This window comes from Neolamprologus brichardi, chromosome 4, assembly GCF_056152115.1.
Source record: "Neolamprologus brichardi isolate AB-2024 chromosome 4, ASM5615211v1, whole genome shotgun sequence".
Lineage (NCBI taxonomy): Eukaryota > Metazoa > Chordata > Actinopteri > Cichliformes > Cichlidae > Neolamprologus > Neolamprologus brichardi.
Window position 1 is genome coordinate 22343090 of NC_142107.1, and position 19800 is coordinate 22362889.

Sequence of the window (19800 nt, forward strand, 5' to 3'; positions counted from 1 at the left end):
GTCATGGCCTCTGACGTGATACCGCCACTCCGCTTCCGATCGAAACCTTCAAAATAAAGCTGATTTTTAACGGTTTGTTTTAACTTTAAGATAAAACTCACTGCTAAAAAACACATACAGCTGTTACACATCCATTAAACAGTAATGTTTTATAAAAAAGAGAAAAGTAGAGTTTACAGCGTCATCTACTTCTGTCACAGCGGTTTAAGTAAGACCTGCGCTCAACTTCCGGCTTACACCTACAAAGTAAAATCGACTATTAATGGAGTTTCCTTCCTTAATTCCGTAATTTTTACAGAAATGAATATTAATTAACTAATAATAATTCATTAATAATTAATTATGTTTAAAACAACAAATATTTGAGCAAAGTTGAGGATAAAGTTTGAAAAAAAAAAGCGGCGAAATCACCTCACCTTCTGGTCACACCTACAAAATAAAATTCATTACTATTGTTTTGTTTTTTTTTACAATCTTACACACACACACGCACAAACAAATAAATATTAAATATTGTTTTTATTTACTTGTCCAATTGTGAAATTTTGCTGAAATAATAAAGATTTAAAACATAGCACATTTATTCTGAAATGCAGACAAGCATTGGCCAGGTATCCTATAATATCAGTACATCATACCTGCATTGACAGGAGTCATACGATGCATATCTACATTAATACTGTAATACTGCGCTGTAATAGGCTTTATTTATTTTGACAGTATAAACAGGAAATGAAAGGACACATTACATCTAGTTTGAATAGATAAACTGACCTTCAGAGCAAAACCTGTTGTTCTTACCAACACTTATAATATGGATACTAACACTAAACACAAGTTCAGAACAGCAGTGTGATGCCATCACATTAACTTAAACCTTTCAAAATAAAAGACTGCTTTCTAAAGCTCTACCTGTAATGTTTACAGCACTTAGAATCAGAGGGAGAGCAGCTGGATGTATCATTTATCTCATGAAAATAAAGGAGGTGAAGGACCACACAGTAATTAACACCACATATATTAAGCCAACATTATAATCAATGAAACACAGCAAGTGCTCATAAAAGAGTGACCTCTGGTCCCTCCATCCATCTATAAAGGGTTAACATTAAGGACAAACTAATTATTATCTCAATAATCTTATCATTCATCTTTATTTAATGAGTATGTCCAGTTACATCTGATGTGTCCTGGTCACAGATAGTTCAGAAATAAAAACATCACAGCAGCAGCCAGGCGGTGGATGCAAGCATTTATTTGAGGCGATGGCGTGGAAGGATGGGGAGTCGTACAAACTAAACATGTTTTAAACCTTTGAACCATTCAAAACTGTAGAAAATACAGCAGTGTGTTTATCACCATCTGATGTGTTCTGTTTATTACAATAAAATACACGTTTGACTACAGAACATCGCTGCATGTGCAAATACGGGCTTTCCTTCCAGTCTCTGGTGTCTTAGTTCATATTTGTGTGCCTGCACTTTCTAAGCAGATTTAAGATACTTCAGAATAAATTAATTTCATACATTTTTCTTCAACAGATGCAAAACAGCAGCACACAAACAATAAAGCTTAAAAAATGCTCAGTTGGCTATCTACACAACTTAAAGGTGCTTTTCTCAGCATGTGTTCATCTGCTTTGTGGTTTTAATTAAGACCATGGTTACTTCGTCTGATTTTGAAAATTAATTTCTGAATATTTATGGTTAGACGGACACAGTCGACCTTTTGTTAAACCCTTGCACCTTTTTTTTACTGTCACTACATCAGGTTATTCACAAAAATAAAGCAGGAAAGCGACATGATGTGTGGAAACTGATTAAAACCAACAACGGAAGAAGCGAATATTACTTTTTTAAATTTTAACTTCTAGTCCCCAAATCATGGACTTCCTGTTTAATAGAAAGAAACTCAGTCAAGCAGCAGAAGGCGAAGATTTGATGAGCCGAATCTGCCTCCCTGTAAGAAAAACTAACCACTTAAGTTAGGACATTTTATCAATACTAGGTACTAACTAATACTAAAACTAAGATACAACGTAAACATTTTTATTAGCTGTTTGGCTCCATTCATTCAGTTTATTGAAAAAGTCACACTCAGCCCCCTGCTGGTCTTCTGGATGAACTACAGCCACATTTGGGAATAACAGGAAGTGGAATCGCTCTCTAATAAATGTAGAAAACTGTTCAAATGCATTTAAAAATCTTATTTAAAGGTCTGAAACACTGCTGCATCCCCTATGAAGGCAGCAACGTATAAAATATTTCTGAGTTTTAGTAAAACAGCTAGCTTTCATGATCACGAGTTCTGATCCTTACCCAGGTCAAAGTTATCAGTAATCAATAATAAATTAAGCTGAAAAGTGCTGCAAATAATGATGGAGCTACACAGCTTGGCCAGAAGGAGGCGTTTTTGTTTTGTTTCTTTTACCTGTAACCTAACAAAGTGTCACGACAGCCAAATACACATTTGTTGCTCTAACAAAGTTCCTCTAAACCCCAGCAGACATCCTGAAACTGCTCTGGGGACTTTTTTTATGACACATTATCAAAATTTACTTTAATTTCAGTGACGAGCGGCACATTAAAACTGCTTGTGGAGAATCACAAATCAAATCTGATAAAAAAAATAAATAAAAAAATCCCCAGATGCTGTCTGCACTTCTCACATTGTATTTTTTAAAAACTTTGATGTTTTTTTTTGTAATCCTCTCATTCGTCGTGAACACTGGTGTCTTCTACGTTCCTGCCAACTTTTCAACCAATCAGTGTTTGACCCACGCATGGGGTCGAATAAATACTCACAGGTCACAGCAGTTCAGCACAGCTTACAGCTCACAAAGCTAACTTGGTCCTGCCCCTCAGCAGGCTTCCCAAAATTGGCTAATCAGAATAAGGTAAGCGTTTTAGGAAGGAAGGGGGGGTGTCTTAAAGACGCAGGATCTACAATGGTGTGTTTCACAGAAAGGATGAAAGTGAATAACAGTGTTTTTGAACAGAATCATGCAGAACTGCTTTAGTGGAGTCCCAGAATAAAGGTGCAGAGTTAGAAATGAGAACATACACCCCTCAGGTGGAGGGTTTAACCATGGGTCAACTGTCCCTTTGTCTGATCAAAAGTTTCCAGCTGAAACTTTTCAAATTTGGTTTTGATTACTCTCGAATTAAAGCAGCTTTTAGTGTTTCGCCAATCGAATGTATCTCTGATAGTATTTACAAAGTCGCCACTCAGGCTTTACTGACATGAAACAAGTCAACATTTGGTCTATGTAAGCAGCACACAGCACTGTATATGTTTAAGGAACATTAACATGTGACATATATAGCAGGAAATATTACTCTCGAAAAATAAATAAATAAATAAATGAACACGTTTCTTTTTCTCAAAGCCACGGAAGAAACATTACGATGGCTTTTCAAACCCGACATGAACGTTTGTGCTCAGGAAGAAAATCCAAACATTTGACGGTTGTTGTTTTTTTCTCGTACAGTGCATACTTGATAGATAGCTACTCTGAAATTGTCAGGCAGTATTAGTGTAGGTAAGATACATGTCACATTCATTCTACGGCAAATGTTATGTATACTAGAGTATCTTTTAAGTTCAGAATGAGTTCACTCACAGTCTGGGTGTTAGGCAAAAGCTGGAAGTTATTTAGTACTGAAGACACACACACACACGCACACACACACACACACACACACTGCAGTCCAGCAATAAAACTGCTCCAGCTCTGGTCTCTAAAGGACAGGATCACGACGATCAGAGGAGGAGGGAAGCAGACTGACGCCCAGCCCACAAACGGAAAACAAGGAGGGACGTGTCTGTGCTTTCAGAACTCGTGTCTGTGGTACATGTCGGGGTCGTAGTATTTGGTGACCACCACTCTGTTGGCAAACTTGCGTCCAGTGAGGGCTTGCATGGCTTTCTGACAGTCTGCAGCAGAGACGTACTCGACGAAGATCTGAAACGAAAAAGCGCCGGTGAGTCCTGAAGAATTGATGCTACTTACGCTTTAGAATATATTTTCTGACTATAAATCCAACGCCCCCTCGATGGCGGCTCACTGGACATGTACAGTAAACATCACCTTTCCGCAGCCGGGTACTTCCACGCCGTCGACAGGCCTGGGGATCTCGATGGAGCGGACAGTGCCGTACTTGCAGCACTCCTCGCGGATGTCCTCGAGGATCTCCTCGTAGTCCTCGTCGTCCACCAGCTCCTCGGGCATCACCATATTGAGAAGGCACAGCACCTCTGTGGGCATGCCAGAGTTCTGGAGCCTCTGAAGCCCAGGCACCTGCAGCGTCACCGGCGTCTCTATGATGGAGGTCTGCGGCGCACACACAGCATAAAAACGCTAAAGCTGAGGCCTCAAAGTGCAAAATCCCAAACCAGTGGCTGGCAGCTTTCCTCTTTTATACACAGACTATGCTATGATGCAACAAATGAGACCACAGGTTCATGTTGCCACTTGTACTCACAGGATTGGCGTTTTTAGCTCCCACGCTCGCCCTCTGGACGATCAGCTTTTTGTCGCCCAGCTGCATCCCATTGAGCCCGGCTACAGCCTGATGAAGAGCAAACACACCTGTAGCCAAACGGCACAGCTCAAGATCCCACCGAAACACTTCATCGCCGTTACCTGATCGGTGGCGCTGATGTCTACGTATTCGCAAAAGGCGTAACCTTTCGACAGTGACGTGGCACTGTCCTTCACCAGGTTGAACGCTTTGAGCGGCCCGAACGACGTCAGGAGCTCCTTAACCTGCAAACAAGAGTCCGGGAGCGAGATCTGAGCTGGAGAACTCACCGCCGGATGTGTTTGTCTACTCAGTGAATTCTAAATGTCCATTTGAGACTCGAAAGCAGTTTAAGACCACGACACATAGAAGCTGAATGTGAGTCACTCGTAAGGTGCTGGGCTGATCTGTACACACTGCTGGAGCATTTTACACTGTAAAGATTTCTCACTACTACGCTGCTTCCTGGGAAAACACAGGAACAACACCAGCACATAAAACTGTTCAAAGTCCTGAGAATGATCAATAACTCTGCAGCTTATTTCACTTTGTCGGTTAATCAATTAAATACAGGCTTTGTGTCATTTCCCCATTTTGCTGAAACAGTGTTTCCCACATATAGAATTTCCTTTGGCCTGACAAAAGTATATCTGGGGATTGATTTAATAGTGCTGCTTATATTTTGAAAATGTAATCGCTGCTGCCTCGCTTGATGTGCAGGAAGCTGTGATGGCGGTCTTTCACGTCATTCAGCTGCTCACAGGAAGTGACAATTCCTCGCTTCCTCGTCATAATCTATGAATAAACCATACATGCAAGCAGGGTGGAGGAGTCGCCACCTCCTCATTTGCATTAACTTTTTGGGCTATTTTATGCAAATCAAGCTAATCTGGTTATGTGACTCCTCTAAAAACGAGAATAAACACAGAGATGCTTGTTTCGCACCTCAAATGTGTTTTTTCTGTGTTTTAGTAACCTGCAAGAAAGCCTCCAAGCAAGCTGCCATGCTGGTTTTGTTTGGAAATCTACATCAGTACAGGAGGCTAAAGGAGAGGCACAGCACTGGCCAATCACTGATGTCTCTTTCTAATCACTCTTGAAAAAAGGTTGTACCAGGAGTTTCTCATCCTGCTAACCCAGCTGCACTGCAACTATTCCCGGCAGCACCGGTCCTTCTCCTGCTCTGGAGAACCTACTGTGAGGCTGCAGAGCAGGACGAGGACGACGTCACCAGTTAAAGATGGTGGAGTCGGAGTTAGGGCTGGGCGATATATCGAGTTTTTAAAAAATATCGATATATTTTCATACGAGATATAAGATGTGACAATATCCTTTATATCGATATAGTCTATGTTACGTTATAATTATACTTGTGGAGCCACACGTTTGCCTCTCATTCGTCCACTTTTGTCTCTACGCAACGTTGCTCGGCCTCGCCTCTCCTTCACTGAACACAGCTCCCCCTCCTCCCCCATAGCTTTACCTGCAGGCAGCGACAAGATGGACACGGCAAATCTCCGTTAGCGAGTTGTGGGGCTGGACGGTGTCAACGTGTTAGCGAGCTAACCGCGCTAACGAGCTAACCATGCTAACGGCCTAAAATCCCTTCATTTTCTCAAAAGTTGACAGCGCGCCTTATGTATGAATTCTGGTTGTGCTTACTGACCGCGAACCGATTTTAGGTGGTACACGGCGCTCAGCAATCTGTCAAAAAATGTTTTAGTACGACTTTGGTAAGCTACGGAGATGCAGCGCTTGATAGATTGTCGGAGCATTACGGCTACCGTAGTCTGGACCCTCGCGGAGTGATACCTACTGTGCTTCAACGTAATATTACCGTATTGTGTGTGTATAAGGGCCATAAAGAGGATTTCAAACTCAAGGCTGTCAGTCACGCAGTAGAAGTTGGGAACAGAGCAGCTGTGAAATCTGTCTTTGTTATTATGCTCAGCCTCTGTTAGTTTACATTTTGACTGCACAATTATGAGCTTTTTGTTATGCACAAAAACAATGTTTTCTTTTATTTATGGAGCATGATTATTTAATAAATGCTCATAATTTCTTTTTGAGTAATTTCTTCATGTAAATCTATGCTGTATGTAAATAAAAATGCCTGTGTGACATCTGGGACACAGTGTGACTTATGGCTTTAAAAAAATATCGAGATATATATCTTATATCGCCACCCAGCTAAAAAATATAGAGATATGAATTTTAGGGTCATATCGCCCAGCCCTAGTCAGAGTCTGTTGTGCTATTGGATGATAGACTCCCTGGAGAGGCAACAAGCAAGTACTACATAATCCTCATTTCTGATTCTTTCCATGACCATGATTTACTAAACGTTCTATAAGACCTGAAATTAGTGACCGAGGCCATAAAGTCATTAGGAAAACGTTGCTGAGGTATACAGTCGACACTCTCCTGTCCAACCAAAGGAGGAGAGAGGAGTCGCCCCCTGGAGGCTTTTACGAAGGAGGCATGCTTAAAGTTATATTGTAACTTTAAGCATGCCGTAATGTTACTGTAAGGGTTTACCTTACAATAGAAAACACTTTGAGGAAACTGTTGTTGGCCTAACATAAATAAAACTGAACTGAATTCTACATTAACTTTCAGATCAATAAGCTACATCCATGTTTTCTACCATCTGTGTTTGTAACTTTGTACTGATTATTTGTAACCTTTAGTGTGTGCGTGGCTCCTCCCGAGCGCAACCACTACAAATTAAATTCAGATCTGTGGGAAACACTGTAAAATATGGAGTCTATGGATAATTTAGAGGCTGGAATGACTTAATTTTGTGGTATTTTAGCTTCAAAACAGACAATCGATTGAAGTGTTCAAACACGGGCAAATATATAAACAGATATGCATATAATAGTAATCCCATATTCAGTAGATGGTGTTAAAAAAAAGAACTAAACTTCACCAACACAAACCCCCAAACCTCAATGATCAATCCCCGGATCTTAAACGCGCTCCAAAAGCATGATGGGAGAAAGAAAGTAGCCTGTGAGCGACCTGCGGACTCGGAGTGTATCCGTGTGAGGACCAGAATGTCTTACTTGCCTTGTGTTACATGTTGGCATGGCAGCAGTAGATGAGTACTACTGAACAAATTATGAGCGCAGACTTAACGATCTTACAGGCCCCTAGCTGGGGACAAAGTGGGGGAACAAAAATGAAAGAGCTGTGAGTATCAACGCAGTGGCAGTGACTGCAAGTATTAAGAAAAAATAAGTCAGAGAATCACAGACATCAGGCTGCATGTGCTCTGCAAACTAACTGAGGCTAAATGAGACAGAATGGACAGTTAGAATTAAGTTTCTCTGCGTACAGGTGCACAAAACAAACTGTTTTTGTAGTCTTTAACAAAGGGAAAGGCCACCTTTTGTTTGAGCTGCTGCAGCGTTTCTGGAGTTGTTTACTGACTTTCTACGTCCTTTCGTGAGTATGTAGTCAGGAACTAAATTTCCATTTAAATGTACTTTTTGTAATGACTCTTATTTTAATTAAAATCAGGGGGTGTGTTGAAATGTTTCTGGGAAATTCTGATATTATTTCCAGATTTGCCTTTCCCATGATGCCACTGTAAATAACAATGTTCTTATCATTCAAGTAACTGAATGGGGTGTTTTATGAATCCTTCTGTATATCTATGAGTCTCACTGTTCCAAAACGGAGGGGTCCTGATTGCAGAAGCACTTTACTTAACAGCCAGGCCTCACCTGACACTGAGGCTGCGAGCTGGCTCATAAGAGCTCAGCATTTCATATTAAAGTAAAACTTTAACATCTGAAACATGCAGGAAGCTAGTGCAGAGATGCCCTATTTGATGAACTGCTTCATTACGAGGCTAAACTGATATATAAATGTTACATTTTAAATTGACAAACTGCACCACCTGGTGGTAGAAATTAGTACTGCACTAAAGTACGCCCAGCTGTAGCTCAATTTCAGTCGATATCTCCTCAACATTCAGAGGAGTTCTCCATATAAACTTATATATAAATCGTATATATAAGTATATATAGCATTTATATATATTAGTGCTGTCAACGTTAATCTCGTCAAAATGACGTTAACGCCATAACCGCATTAATGCGGCAAATCTCCGTTAGCGAGTTAACGCGGATCGCCCCGTGCAAGGGCTGCACGGCGTCAACACGTTAGCGCAGTTAGCGAGCTAATGCGTTAGTGCCGTGCAGCTATATATATATATATATTTCGTTAAAGGCACCTACCAATCAACAAACAACAGAAAAATCCAGAAAGGCGAAGAAGAAGGATTTTTTTAACCTCTTAAGGTGGACTTTTTCTTTGATAATGACCCACTGGAATAAATACCACAAAGAAGTAACTTCATGTCACTTTATCAGCCTGCTGTTTAAATAAACTGGACTTTGCTTACCTGTCTTAAATCAGTAAGCTTAGCATGAGAAAGGTGTAAGGAGTTTGCTTATATTTAATGATTAATGTAAAATCAGAGAGTCACCAAAATAAAAGCTGTGACATTATGGAACACAGGCACAAGCACTGTATGTTGTGTTGTTTTCTATTTCGTGCTTTTACACCATGCGCTCCCTTCAGCTATTTTCACTTCCATCAGAAGCCTTGTTACTCGAGACTAACCATATTTTCTTTTTTATATTTCTCTCGTCACAAAGAAATGTGAAACGTAAAACATACTACGCATGTTTCAGGGTGACAAAAACCTCATGTGAGCGTAAAGTGAGGAAAGCTGAGCGCAGCTGTTCAGCCTGCGCTCAGATAAATACCTGGTCGTCATTAAGGTAGTTGGGGAGGCCTCCTATGAACAGTTTATGAGGGGAATCGGGAACAACAGTGGAGACGACGCCTACACGAACCACGAGAAGAGAAAACAAACAAATCGCAAAGCAAATATGAGCTTACAAAGCACAAAAGATCCATGAAGTAAAATCTAATCTGCTTATTTCCAGCTAGTAGAGTAGCTTTGCATGACTCACAGTTCAACAAGCTCCTGCCCCTTTAAACTATCTTTCTTCTGATTGGATTTCAATCAAAAGAATGTGTGGGGATGCTAAGGCTGTGTGATTAGTCAATAACGATAATCTTGACTATTTAACACGATTATTTACTAATCTATCATGTTTCATGCCTTCTGAGCATCACATGTAATTCAAACGCAAATAAAGAAACCGATGTGGAGGTGGTGTAGAATACAGGCTTGTTCAGAAGGGGAGGTGGGGTCTGATTGTGGGGGTGGTGTTCTTGACCCTAAAGCAGCGGTCCCCAACCCCCGGGCCTCGGACCGGTACCGGTCCGTGAGTTGTTTGGTACCGGGCCGCGAGAGTTGAGGCTCAGGTGTGAAATGTATGGTTTTCAGGGTTTTTATCGGTTTTCAGCGTTATTTTGTTATCGTTTTTATTGTTTACTCAGTTTTCCTGGGTCTTTTCACGTGTGTTATGAATAAATCTTCTTTTTTTCGGTACCGGTACTAGTTTTATTTTGTTGTATTTATCCGCGACACCTTAAAGGCCAGTCCATGAAAATATTGTCGGGCATAAACCGGTCCGTAGCGCAAAAAAGGTTGGAGACCGCTGCTCTAAAGCCCATCTCACAAGGTCATCCCAGGACGTCCAGGCAGCAGGACTAACATGCTTTGGGAGACCTGTGACAAAGAAAAATGGGCCAAGACCCTGAGACTTCCTTTAACCTTGTGCTCATTGGGCCTCATGAAATCACAGGTGTTGTCAGATATAGATGGGAAATTGTACTTGACTGGTTTGAGCTCAGTATGACACAAGCGAAAGCTGAAGTGATGTTTTTGTACTGCTGTCACTGAACTCTGTCTCAAATCTAGACTGAACTAAATCAGATCTGAACTGGATTTCTCGGATAAAGCTGTGACGTCTCAATTATAATAAGAAGTTTCTTCATCTCCGTCCATTTTCATCAGTCATCGTTTCATCCCAACTACTCTGAAACTAAACAGAGGAGTGGCCACAGCAGAGATAGAAGCTCGCTGTGACGTCCTGCAGAGCTCATCCTGGCTAACATGAATATCCACCATTAAAAGAACTTGTATATGTCAGGAAATAAGGTCTGGCTTCATGTAAGAACAGGTCATTTTAACTCTAACTAAATTTAATGACGTTAAATGACACTGGATAACTCTGAAGAGAAGAAGAAGAAAGCATCGGAGTCAAACCTGGGACGTGGAACGCCGGCTGCTCTGAGATTCCGGGTAACGGCCGATAGTCGTGAGGTCGTCTGATCTTGAGCGACTGACCCTGGAAAATGATCCCATCGAAGGCCATGGCCTGCGTCGTCTCATCCACAGACCGAAACTAGGAAAGAAAGTCGCAAGAACAATTCTAATCACACCTACTAACACGACTGCTTCAGCAGGAATCTGATAAATCCTACAGTGAGCCGTTACCGAGGGTGAGATTTAACCTTCGGCTCGTCTGTGAAGAATCGCAGCAGAAGCCAAAACTGTGCAGACACCACGCACGTGTATGCGCCTCACGTTAACTAGTGCTAAACAGCAGCTCAGACCTCTCACACAAGCTGCTTGTGCTCAGAACTGAACATGACGTAATGTTACTGTGAGAAGGACGGGTGATTTCAACGGTCAATAAAAAATAAACAAATGAAAATGTAGATAAATAATAAGCACACAACAAATATTCTTTAAAAAGTTTAATTATCTACCAACAGAAAATAATTCGTTAAAAATAGTTCAGTAATAGAAACCCTCACCTCTAGGAAAGCAAAGTTCTTATCCTGGTTAATCTGCACGGCGAGAACGGGGTTACTCGGGGCTTGTGAGAGTCCCGCGAGGCGCATCTGGGCGTTAAAGAACTCGGCCATGGACTCCTGAGGAGACAGAAATCAAACCTGAGGCGCCGCACCAGCAGGTCTGTTTGGTACGAATCTACAGCGACCACGAGAGTACCTCGGTCACTCCAAACGGGATGTTGCCAACGTAGAGGCGCCTGGCTTGTCTCGTCATCTGACTGCCGACTATGGGCACTTGTGTCGGGGCTGCAGCTACTCCAGTAGTGGTGGACGTTGCCAGCAGAGCTATTGTTGGAATCTGGCCGGCCGCTGAGGAAACACGAAGGAGGGACAGTGTTTGCTGCCAAATAGCTGCACACAGACGCCACTATTAATGTGTTTCAGGGATAACTATCCCACAGTCAGACTGCAGAGCAACAAACACGTCGTTTTGTGAAGCACAGCGAGTGTTTAAAGGTGTCAACGTGGTTCAGAGCTCATCACAGAACAAACACGAGCATAGATTCAGTCAAATCTGATTGAAAAACTACAAAAAACATAAAATAATTTGGTCTAGATTAACACAACCATCTCTGAATCCACCAATCACAGTGCTACCAGAGCCATGTTAATGGGTTATAGAATGAGATGATATGCTCATGTGTTTCCTGGTTTGGCTGCCGATTGGCTTTTGGAGCAGGGACAGCAAAAGCACCAGTACTCAAAGAGCGCCATGGCTCTCTCACAGCGTCCCTGCATTAGATAATAACAGCAGACATCTCCATCGGCCAGCCCACATCCAACCGTCACACCTCCTTCACGCTGTCGCTGACCAGCTGTGCAGAAAAGAGGAAGAAGCCAAGCACTGCCTGTTCAGATCAAGCAAAGCAGAACGAGAAGCACAGACTGACAGTTTTCATTGTTTTTTAAGCTCCGGTTACAAAGAAGCTCTTTGTGCGTTTAACCTGTCTCCTCTGCAGCCGTGGCCGAGCTGAAGGATCAACAACAGCACAAACACAAACCAAAGTAGCCGATTCCTTTATGTTCTTTTTACACTGAACCCTGGTGGCAGTGAACGGCAAAAACACGCAGACAGCGCTGTAAACACGACTGTTTCAGCTGGTTCGGGATTTACGGCAGGTTGTCTGACTTCTCAAGCCCACATGTGAAGTAGCGAAGCTCAGATCGGGGTTCAGCGTTGGAGAACAGATGAGTTAGAGAGCTGGGGAGCAGCAGAAACTCACTGCAGCTCTGCTGAAGTCTGATTTAGAGGCTAAAGAGGCAAAGAGAACACGTCGGGTACCTTGCATAGCTTTATATTGCATTGGTGTGATGTGTTCAAAGCCAGGAGGAGGCACGTCCCAATATTTGCAGGTCCTTTTCTTCCTCGTTCGTCTTGGAGAGTGGCTGCACGCAGAAAACACAAAAACATCTGCGTGAAACCTTTCAGAGGTTACGTGAACACAGAAAAACCAGCAGAAATATCTTAATAGAATAGAATAGAATTCAACTTTATTGTCATTGCACATGTCACAGGTACAGGGCAACGAAATGCAGTTAATAATGATGTCATCACAGAAAAACTTGTTCATCTTTTGCAGTGTTTGCTTTTTTTTTTTTACAATTGAGTTGTTTTTAACTGTTGAATTTCCTGAACTAATTTATCTTTAAAGCCAAAGTGTTCATTTTAGTTTTGTTATATTTTATTTTATTGAGCTGCACGAGTTAATCTGTGCTGTTAGAGGTCAGGGGTCTCAAGCTGAGCCACATTCAGTCCACTGGACTGCTGAAGCTTCTCTTTCTATCACTCTAAAGATGCTTAACTCCACATTTAATCCTTGTGACACCTTAGCGTAAAAATAAGAAGTGCAATTTCAACAGTGTGGCTCATTGTTTCTACAAAACGCTGCTCTAGTAAATGAAAAAAATGTGTTGCCTCAAATCAACTCTTTGGGTTTAAATTGTGATAAATAAATGTGTAAAACTACAGAAAACCTTCTGGTAGCTCATTGGCCAGGCCGTCCTTATGTTTGACACCCCTGTGTTTAATGTTTTGGCTGCAGGAATATCCAAATCTCTGGGGCAAATAAAGAGTATCTTATCTTTATGTGGCAGTGATTGGAATGACATCTTTTGCTACTTTATGAATTCAAAAATATTGAATTCAGAATTCATTCATTCAGTAATGAAAACAAACATTTGTTTCACTTTGTTTATGGTCTGAGGATCTACAAACAAACACGGTGTAGGAAGGCATGCTGTTTTCCACCTGTGCTTCTTGTGGTCTCGGGAGGAGCTGCGGCGATCCCGGCTCTTCCTGTCCCGGCTACGGCTGCGTTTCTCCCGGCTGCGGCTACCTCGGTCTTTGCTCCAGCTGCGATGCTTGTCACCTCGTCCGGGAGAGCCGCTGCGACTCCTCTTCTTGTGCCGCTCCCTCTCTCGCTCTGTGAGGTCAGGAAAAACACGGGATGACAAACACGACAGAGCAGCGGCGCTTCTTTTTTCAGCGATAAAACCAAATGTTTTCAGGCTGTACCAACACCGCTTTACTCTGAGAGAGGTTCGGGTACACTCCGAATGATTTTACTCGTCCACCTCACCTGAGATCAGCCTGGTGCCCAGGAAATAAAACTAAGTTGACATCTCTAGTTTCACAGGAGTTTGCCCGGAATATTGGAAAGCTTCAATAAACTCAGAGTTCAACATAAAAATTTTCCCATCCAGGCCAGTAGATCAGAGTTTTACTGGCCTCTTCTACTTACCGGCAGCTTAATCTCAAAGAATATTACTGAATTTATCAGCACATTTAGGGGATAATATAAAAGTATAAGAGAGGAAAAACATCAGCTAAAGCAGTGCTAGAGCAAATACTGAGAGCGGTGGCTGGATTTAAAGATACAGACAGTTTTCATTTCTTCCTCATTCAGTTGGCTGTCGTGCCATCGCCATCAGTGACCAACCAACCCTAACCTGCTGCTCTGGAGATGGACAACAAGGACCTTGTTATGGACAAACTTTAAACAGATGTTTCTTTTGTACCTTAAAGACTTGAGAGATAAAAGACTTTACACATATTCAGACAGACAGCACAAGGTTAGAGTCTCTGCTGATGAAGTCCTGAACATCAGGACTTCATGTGAGGACTCAGGGCTGTGTGTCGGACAGGGTCGTCTGCAGTACGGGGGCCCCACGGGGAACGGTTCTGGCTCCGTTCCTCTTCACCATCTACACTGCAGACTTCTCCCACAACTCCACCCAGTGCTTCCTGCAGAAGTTCTCTGATGACTCTGCAATAGTCGGCCTCATCGCTGATGGGGACGACAAGGAGTACAGAGGACTGACTCAAGACTTTGTGGACTGGTGCCAGCTGAACTACCTCCAGATCAATGTCAGTAAAACCAAGGAGCTGGTGGTAGACTTCCGCAGGCACAAGCATCCTCCACTGCAACCACTGGACATCCAGGGTATGGACATTGAGGCGGTGGACAAATACAGGTACCTTGGTGTTCATCTGAACAACAAACTGGACTGGACTCATAACTCAGACGCCCTCTACAGGAAAGGACAGAGCAGGCTGTACCTGCTGCGGAGACTCAGGTCGTTTGGAGTAGAGCGCCCACTCCTGAAGACCTTCTATGACTCTGTGGTGGCCTCAGCCATCTTCTATGGCAGCGGTCTCCAACCTTTTTTGCGCCACGGACCGGTTTATGCCCGACAATATTTTCACGGACCGGCCTTTAAGGTGTTGCGGATAAATACAACAAAATAAAACTAGTACCGGTACCGAAAAAAAGAAGATTTATTCATAACACACGTGAAAAGACCCAGAAAAACAGAGTTAATGATAAAAACGATAACAAAATAACGCTGAAAACCGATAAAAACCCTGAAAACTATACATTTCACACCTGAGCCTCAACTCTCGCGGCCCGGTACCAAATGACTCACGGACCGGTCCGAGGCCCGGGGGTTGGGGACCGCTGTTCTATTGTGTTTTCTGCTGGGGCGGCAGCATCTCTGCTGGGGACAGGAAGAGACTGAACAGGCTGATCAGAAGGGCCAGCTCTGTTCTGGGATGCCCTCTGGACCCAGTGGAGGTGGTGAGTGACAGGAGAATGGTGGCTAAGCTGTCATTCCTGTTGGACAACATCTCCCACGCCATGCATGAGACTCTGACAGCACTGAGCAGCTCCTTCAGTGGGAGACTGCGGCACCCACGGTGTGGGACGGAGAGATTTCGCAGGTCTTTCCTCCCCACTGCTGTCAGACTCCACAATAAAGACTTTTGTAGCTGATCAAACACACAAACCCACACATGTGCAATAAGACTGCTATATGTGCAATTCTTCTTCTGACGAAGTTGTATTTTTGTATTTTCCTACTCAGTTGTATATAGTATTTGTATCTCTATTTTATTCTATTGTATATATTATTCTATCCATCCATCCGGGGGGCGCTGGAGCCTATCCCAGCTGTCATAGGGCGAGAGGCGGGGTACACCCTGGACAGGTCGCCAGTCTGTCGCAGGGCCAACACACAGAGACAGACAACCATTCGCACTCACTTCCACTCGCACATTCACACCTAGTGGCAATTTAGATTATCCAATTAACCTATGCCCACAAGCTGCATGTCTTTGGACGGTGGGAGGAAGCCGGAGTACCCGGAGGGAACCCACGCAAACACGGGGAGAACATGCAAACTCCACACAGAAAGACCCCGGCCTGATGGTGGAATTGAACTCAGGACCTTCTTGCTGTGCGGCAACAGTGCTAACCACCGTGCCACCGTGCTGCCCATATAGAATATATATTATTCTATTCTATTTTATTCTATTGTATATAGTATTTTATTTTATTCTATTCTATTTTATTGCATTCCAGTGTTGTCTAATTTCTGCTACATAACTTTGCACTTTTGCTGTAACAAAACAAATTTCCCACCTGTGGGACTAATAAAGGTCATCTTATCTTATCTTATCAGAGGGTTAATGATGTCTGGTGGTTTAATGGCCTTTTAATGTGAAAATACTGACTCTAAGAAGAAAGTCGCCATTAGTGAAGGTTCATTTTGATTGGTGGAAACGGCGTCACTTGCCCGAACGGGTCAGCAGCTCATAACCCTGGTGTGGTTGTTTTTTCACCTCACAGGCTGTGATATCGCTGTAATTTTCCATCTGTAGAAGCACAATTTACTACTGTGGACGTGACCGTGCAAACAGATCTGCTGGAGGTGAGTGGGGGTGTTAGCCTCTTTTTGCAGAAAGATTACAAAACCCCCCATAAATATTTCATAATATGTGTCATAAATACAGTAAAGCAATTACATACAGTTATAAAAAAATACAGTTATAATTTTTACACCTTTATTTAAAGTCACACTCTAAATGTAACGTCTTCTATTCCTGGTAAAAAAGGAACTCTTACGTTCTTCTAAAAGTTGATTATTTTCATGTCATTCCATAAACTCTTTAATCTTTTGAGTTCTACAGATAATTGCTTCATAATTATCATGTAAATATTTAATAGATCTACCCTTTTCACCGCTACTGATAATTAAAGAAATTCTCCTTTCTGTAGTACCTGCAGGGTCTGACACCCTTGGATATGTTGCTGATCATATTTCTCTGAGAAAAGTGACAGTTTAATGTGGCCTTTCTTCTTGGCTGTACAGTTCTTAAGACCTTTTAACAAATCGATAAGAGGTATTCTTGTTTTCTGTGTGGATCTGATCCAGCTGTACCGGAGCTCTTTGAATAAATGTCAGGCTGTGGACGAGGTCTGTTTGACTTTTTATTCTTTCTTTGTGACTGGAAACCTTCTTTAACTTCGCTGGCATGTTTTTATTATTGCAGGTATATTACGCATTATAAGAGATTAATAACACCTAAATGAATGAATATAATAGCAAATATTCACTGGAGAAGCTGGGAAAAAGTTAAAAAGATTCAAAGTTGATATTGGGTTAAGTCTGACTGCTGTGACATCATTCAAAGATGTTAGTGATGGGAGAGTTGGACCGCTGCATAAAGTTATCCCAAAGTTATCCCAGCTTATCCCAAGGATTCTCAGTGGCATCGGGTGTGCAGTCTGCATTGGCCAAGAAGTGTGTGAAAATCATGTCTCATGCTTACTCAACCACTCTTGCACAATCTGAGCCCAACGAATCCTGGCATCATTATCTTGGAATATGCTGACCAAATGAAGGAACATCTGATCACAAAACAATATTCTACTCTTTTCTTTACAATTTTTAATATATATATATACACACACACACACACACACACTCACACACAAATATATATATGTATATTTTCATAGGCACATGAGCTTGTGAAACATAATATATTTTTTAATAATATATATTTTTTAACTAACACGACTTGAATGAATTTTCATTCATCCAAGTAATAAAAAAAAATTTGCCAATGAAATATGAAATTTTTTTAAATTTTAATTAAAATTTTAATTATTAAAATGTATAAAAATAAAATGACATTTTGACAGAACTTCAAAACAGATAATAAATAATAAATAAAATAGGCTTTAAAATAGTATTAAAAATAATAAACTAGTGTAGGGATTACATATGCAGATACACGCAGACATAAATATAAAGTGATGATAAGTATGTGTTAAGCTCAGCTCCAACTCCTAATTATTACTGAAAAAATTACAAATTAAATTACAAATAAACTGTTTCCTTCATTTTTTTTTTGTCCTTTTCTAATTTCTTCCCTGGTGATGCTGTTCGATCCATCACTCAAAAATTATTTTTTAAATTAATTTGTTAATAACGTGTTGCAATACTTGTTAATGGATGCCGAATTCAGAAACAGTACCAAATGATTCAGAAAGTGCCGTGTTACTACATTTCTGCCCGCAGGTGTCTTCACGGTGCAGGAGAAAACTATAAAGAGGTGCGCGGTTTTCCTGGAGTTTGGCCTCCTGCTGCCTCAGGTAAAATTGACTGTGCGCTCTTACCGGCACCCAGACTGCGTCCAGGGCTGTGTGACAGATTTAGCAGCTTCAGAAGCAGGCTGAAGTCTAATCAAAATATGATCGCACAGATAAGGCAACTAAGCTGAGTCATAGAGAGGAAAAGTACGCGCTGAAGTTGGTGTCAGGTCGCGATATTCATTCATAAAACCAACTGAGCGAGCTAACGGTCCGCACCGGCGCTACGCTGCTAGCTTGCAGAACGAACTGGGGCACAGACGGACGGCTGCACTCACCCTGTCGATTCTCGCTCAGCTGTTTCTCAAACTCCTCGAAATCCGACATGATGTGTGTCACGCTGCTGTGAAAAGAAAAACACGGCGGCTCCGATGTGTCTGACGGGAAAGATGAAGCGACCTGTCCGCTCTGTCAGCGCAAAATCCAAGAGCTCCTCAGAGTCAAGATAGACTCACAGCATCCGGCAAGCCCTTCAAAATAAAATCAAGCGGAAGTTTAAAATTGTAACATTTAGCGGTGATACGCAAAAGAAGAAATTTAAATCCTAAAACAAAAAACAACATTGCATTTTATATTGTTTTTGTTGTTTTAAATTTTCCCAGTTATCAGTATTACTTTATTATTTTAAATTATTTGCCTGACATGTTACACATATCTTTGTTTTGGAATGACTTTTAGGAATTTCGTACATAGCTTACCTGACGTGGACTTCAGTGAACACTGAGCAACATTTTAAGATAATGAAAATGGTGTTGGCTTAATCTTTGATCCGCGGAAGCAGTGTGATTGTGGGGTTATGGTGGGATAATATGTTTATCGTATATCTCTGCAGTAGCCTATATTAACTCATCACTCATAGTATTATTTGAAGGAAATATTAAGTAATTTCTTATCTTCATGTTCTCTTTTGGGTGGACAAATATCTATGGCCCCTGCTTCGGTCCTGAAATATTAATGCCATTAATGCAGGTCATTAACATTTGGCTTCTTTCTTCTATAGTGTGGATTTTGTTTCCCCTTACCCCACAACCAGTCCAGGCAGCCGGGTTCTTCATCCACACAGTTGCCAAGTTATTGAGTCCACCCGGTGGTCTGCTGCTTTTAAAGTCCTAGCACCAGGATTGTGGTTCAAAACTTGACTCAGTATCTTTAAAATAGCACATCAGGTTATCAGATTTCATCTCTGTTAGAGCTTGTGTCATACTAAAGACACATAGGCCAATTCATATCTGGTCCACCCGCTGACCTTAGTTTAAAAACACTAACACAAAATTAATTTGGGATTTGTAGGTTTTCATATCAGAAGTTGAGGCCGTACACATAAACTACAAGATCAAAGGTTTTTTATATTTGCACCTGTTTTACTAATGTTTCCCACAAGCTTTCAGGTTCAGGTATTAGATAAAATGTGATAAACAACATCAAAGATTGATGATTTTGCCTTTACATAACACAACTACTACAGCAGTAGAGGCTGAGCTCGTGCTTAGCTGTTACTCGTTAAATTTTTACTGATTCATTGATTTGTTGAGGCCTTAATGTGACCCAGT

At 41.7% G+C, this 19800-nt stretch overlaps 1 protein-coding gene across 1 annotated transcript; it reads right to left on the reverse strand.

The window, feature by feature from the left end:
• Nucleotides 1-1239: 1239 nt before the first annotated feature.
• LOC102786999 (splicing factor U2AF 65 kDa subunit-like) lies at nucleotides 1240-18709 on the reverse strand. Its single transcript, XM_087840086.1, has 11 exons — nucleotides 18529-18709; nucleotides 13561-13735; nucleotides 12595-12698; nucleotides 11470-11621; nucleotides 11274-11390; nucleotides 10720-10858; nucleotides 9305-9384; nucleotides 4646-4768; nucleotides 4485-4571; nucleotides 4091-4333; nucleotides 1240-3964 (listed from the first exon to the last, which is right to left on the reverse strand). The coding sequence occupies exons 1-11, from the start codon at nucleotides 18575-18577 to the stop codon at nucleotides 3833-3835; spliced, it is 1401 nt and encodes a 466-aa protein (XP_087696212.1). The 5' UTR covers nucleotides 18578-18709; the 3' UTR covers nucleotides 1240-3832.
• Between the last annotated feature and the right edge of the window lie 1091 nt (nucleotides 18710-19800).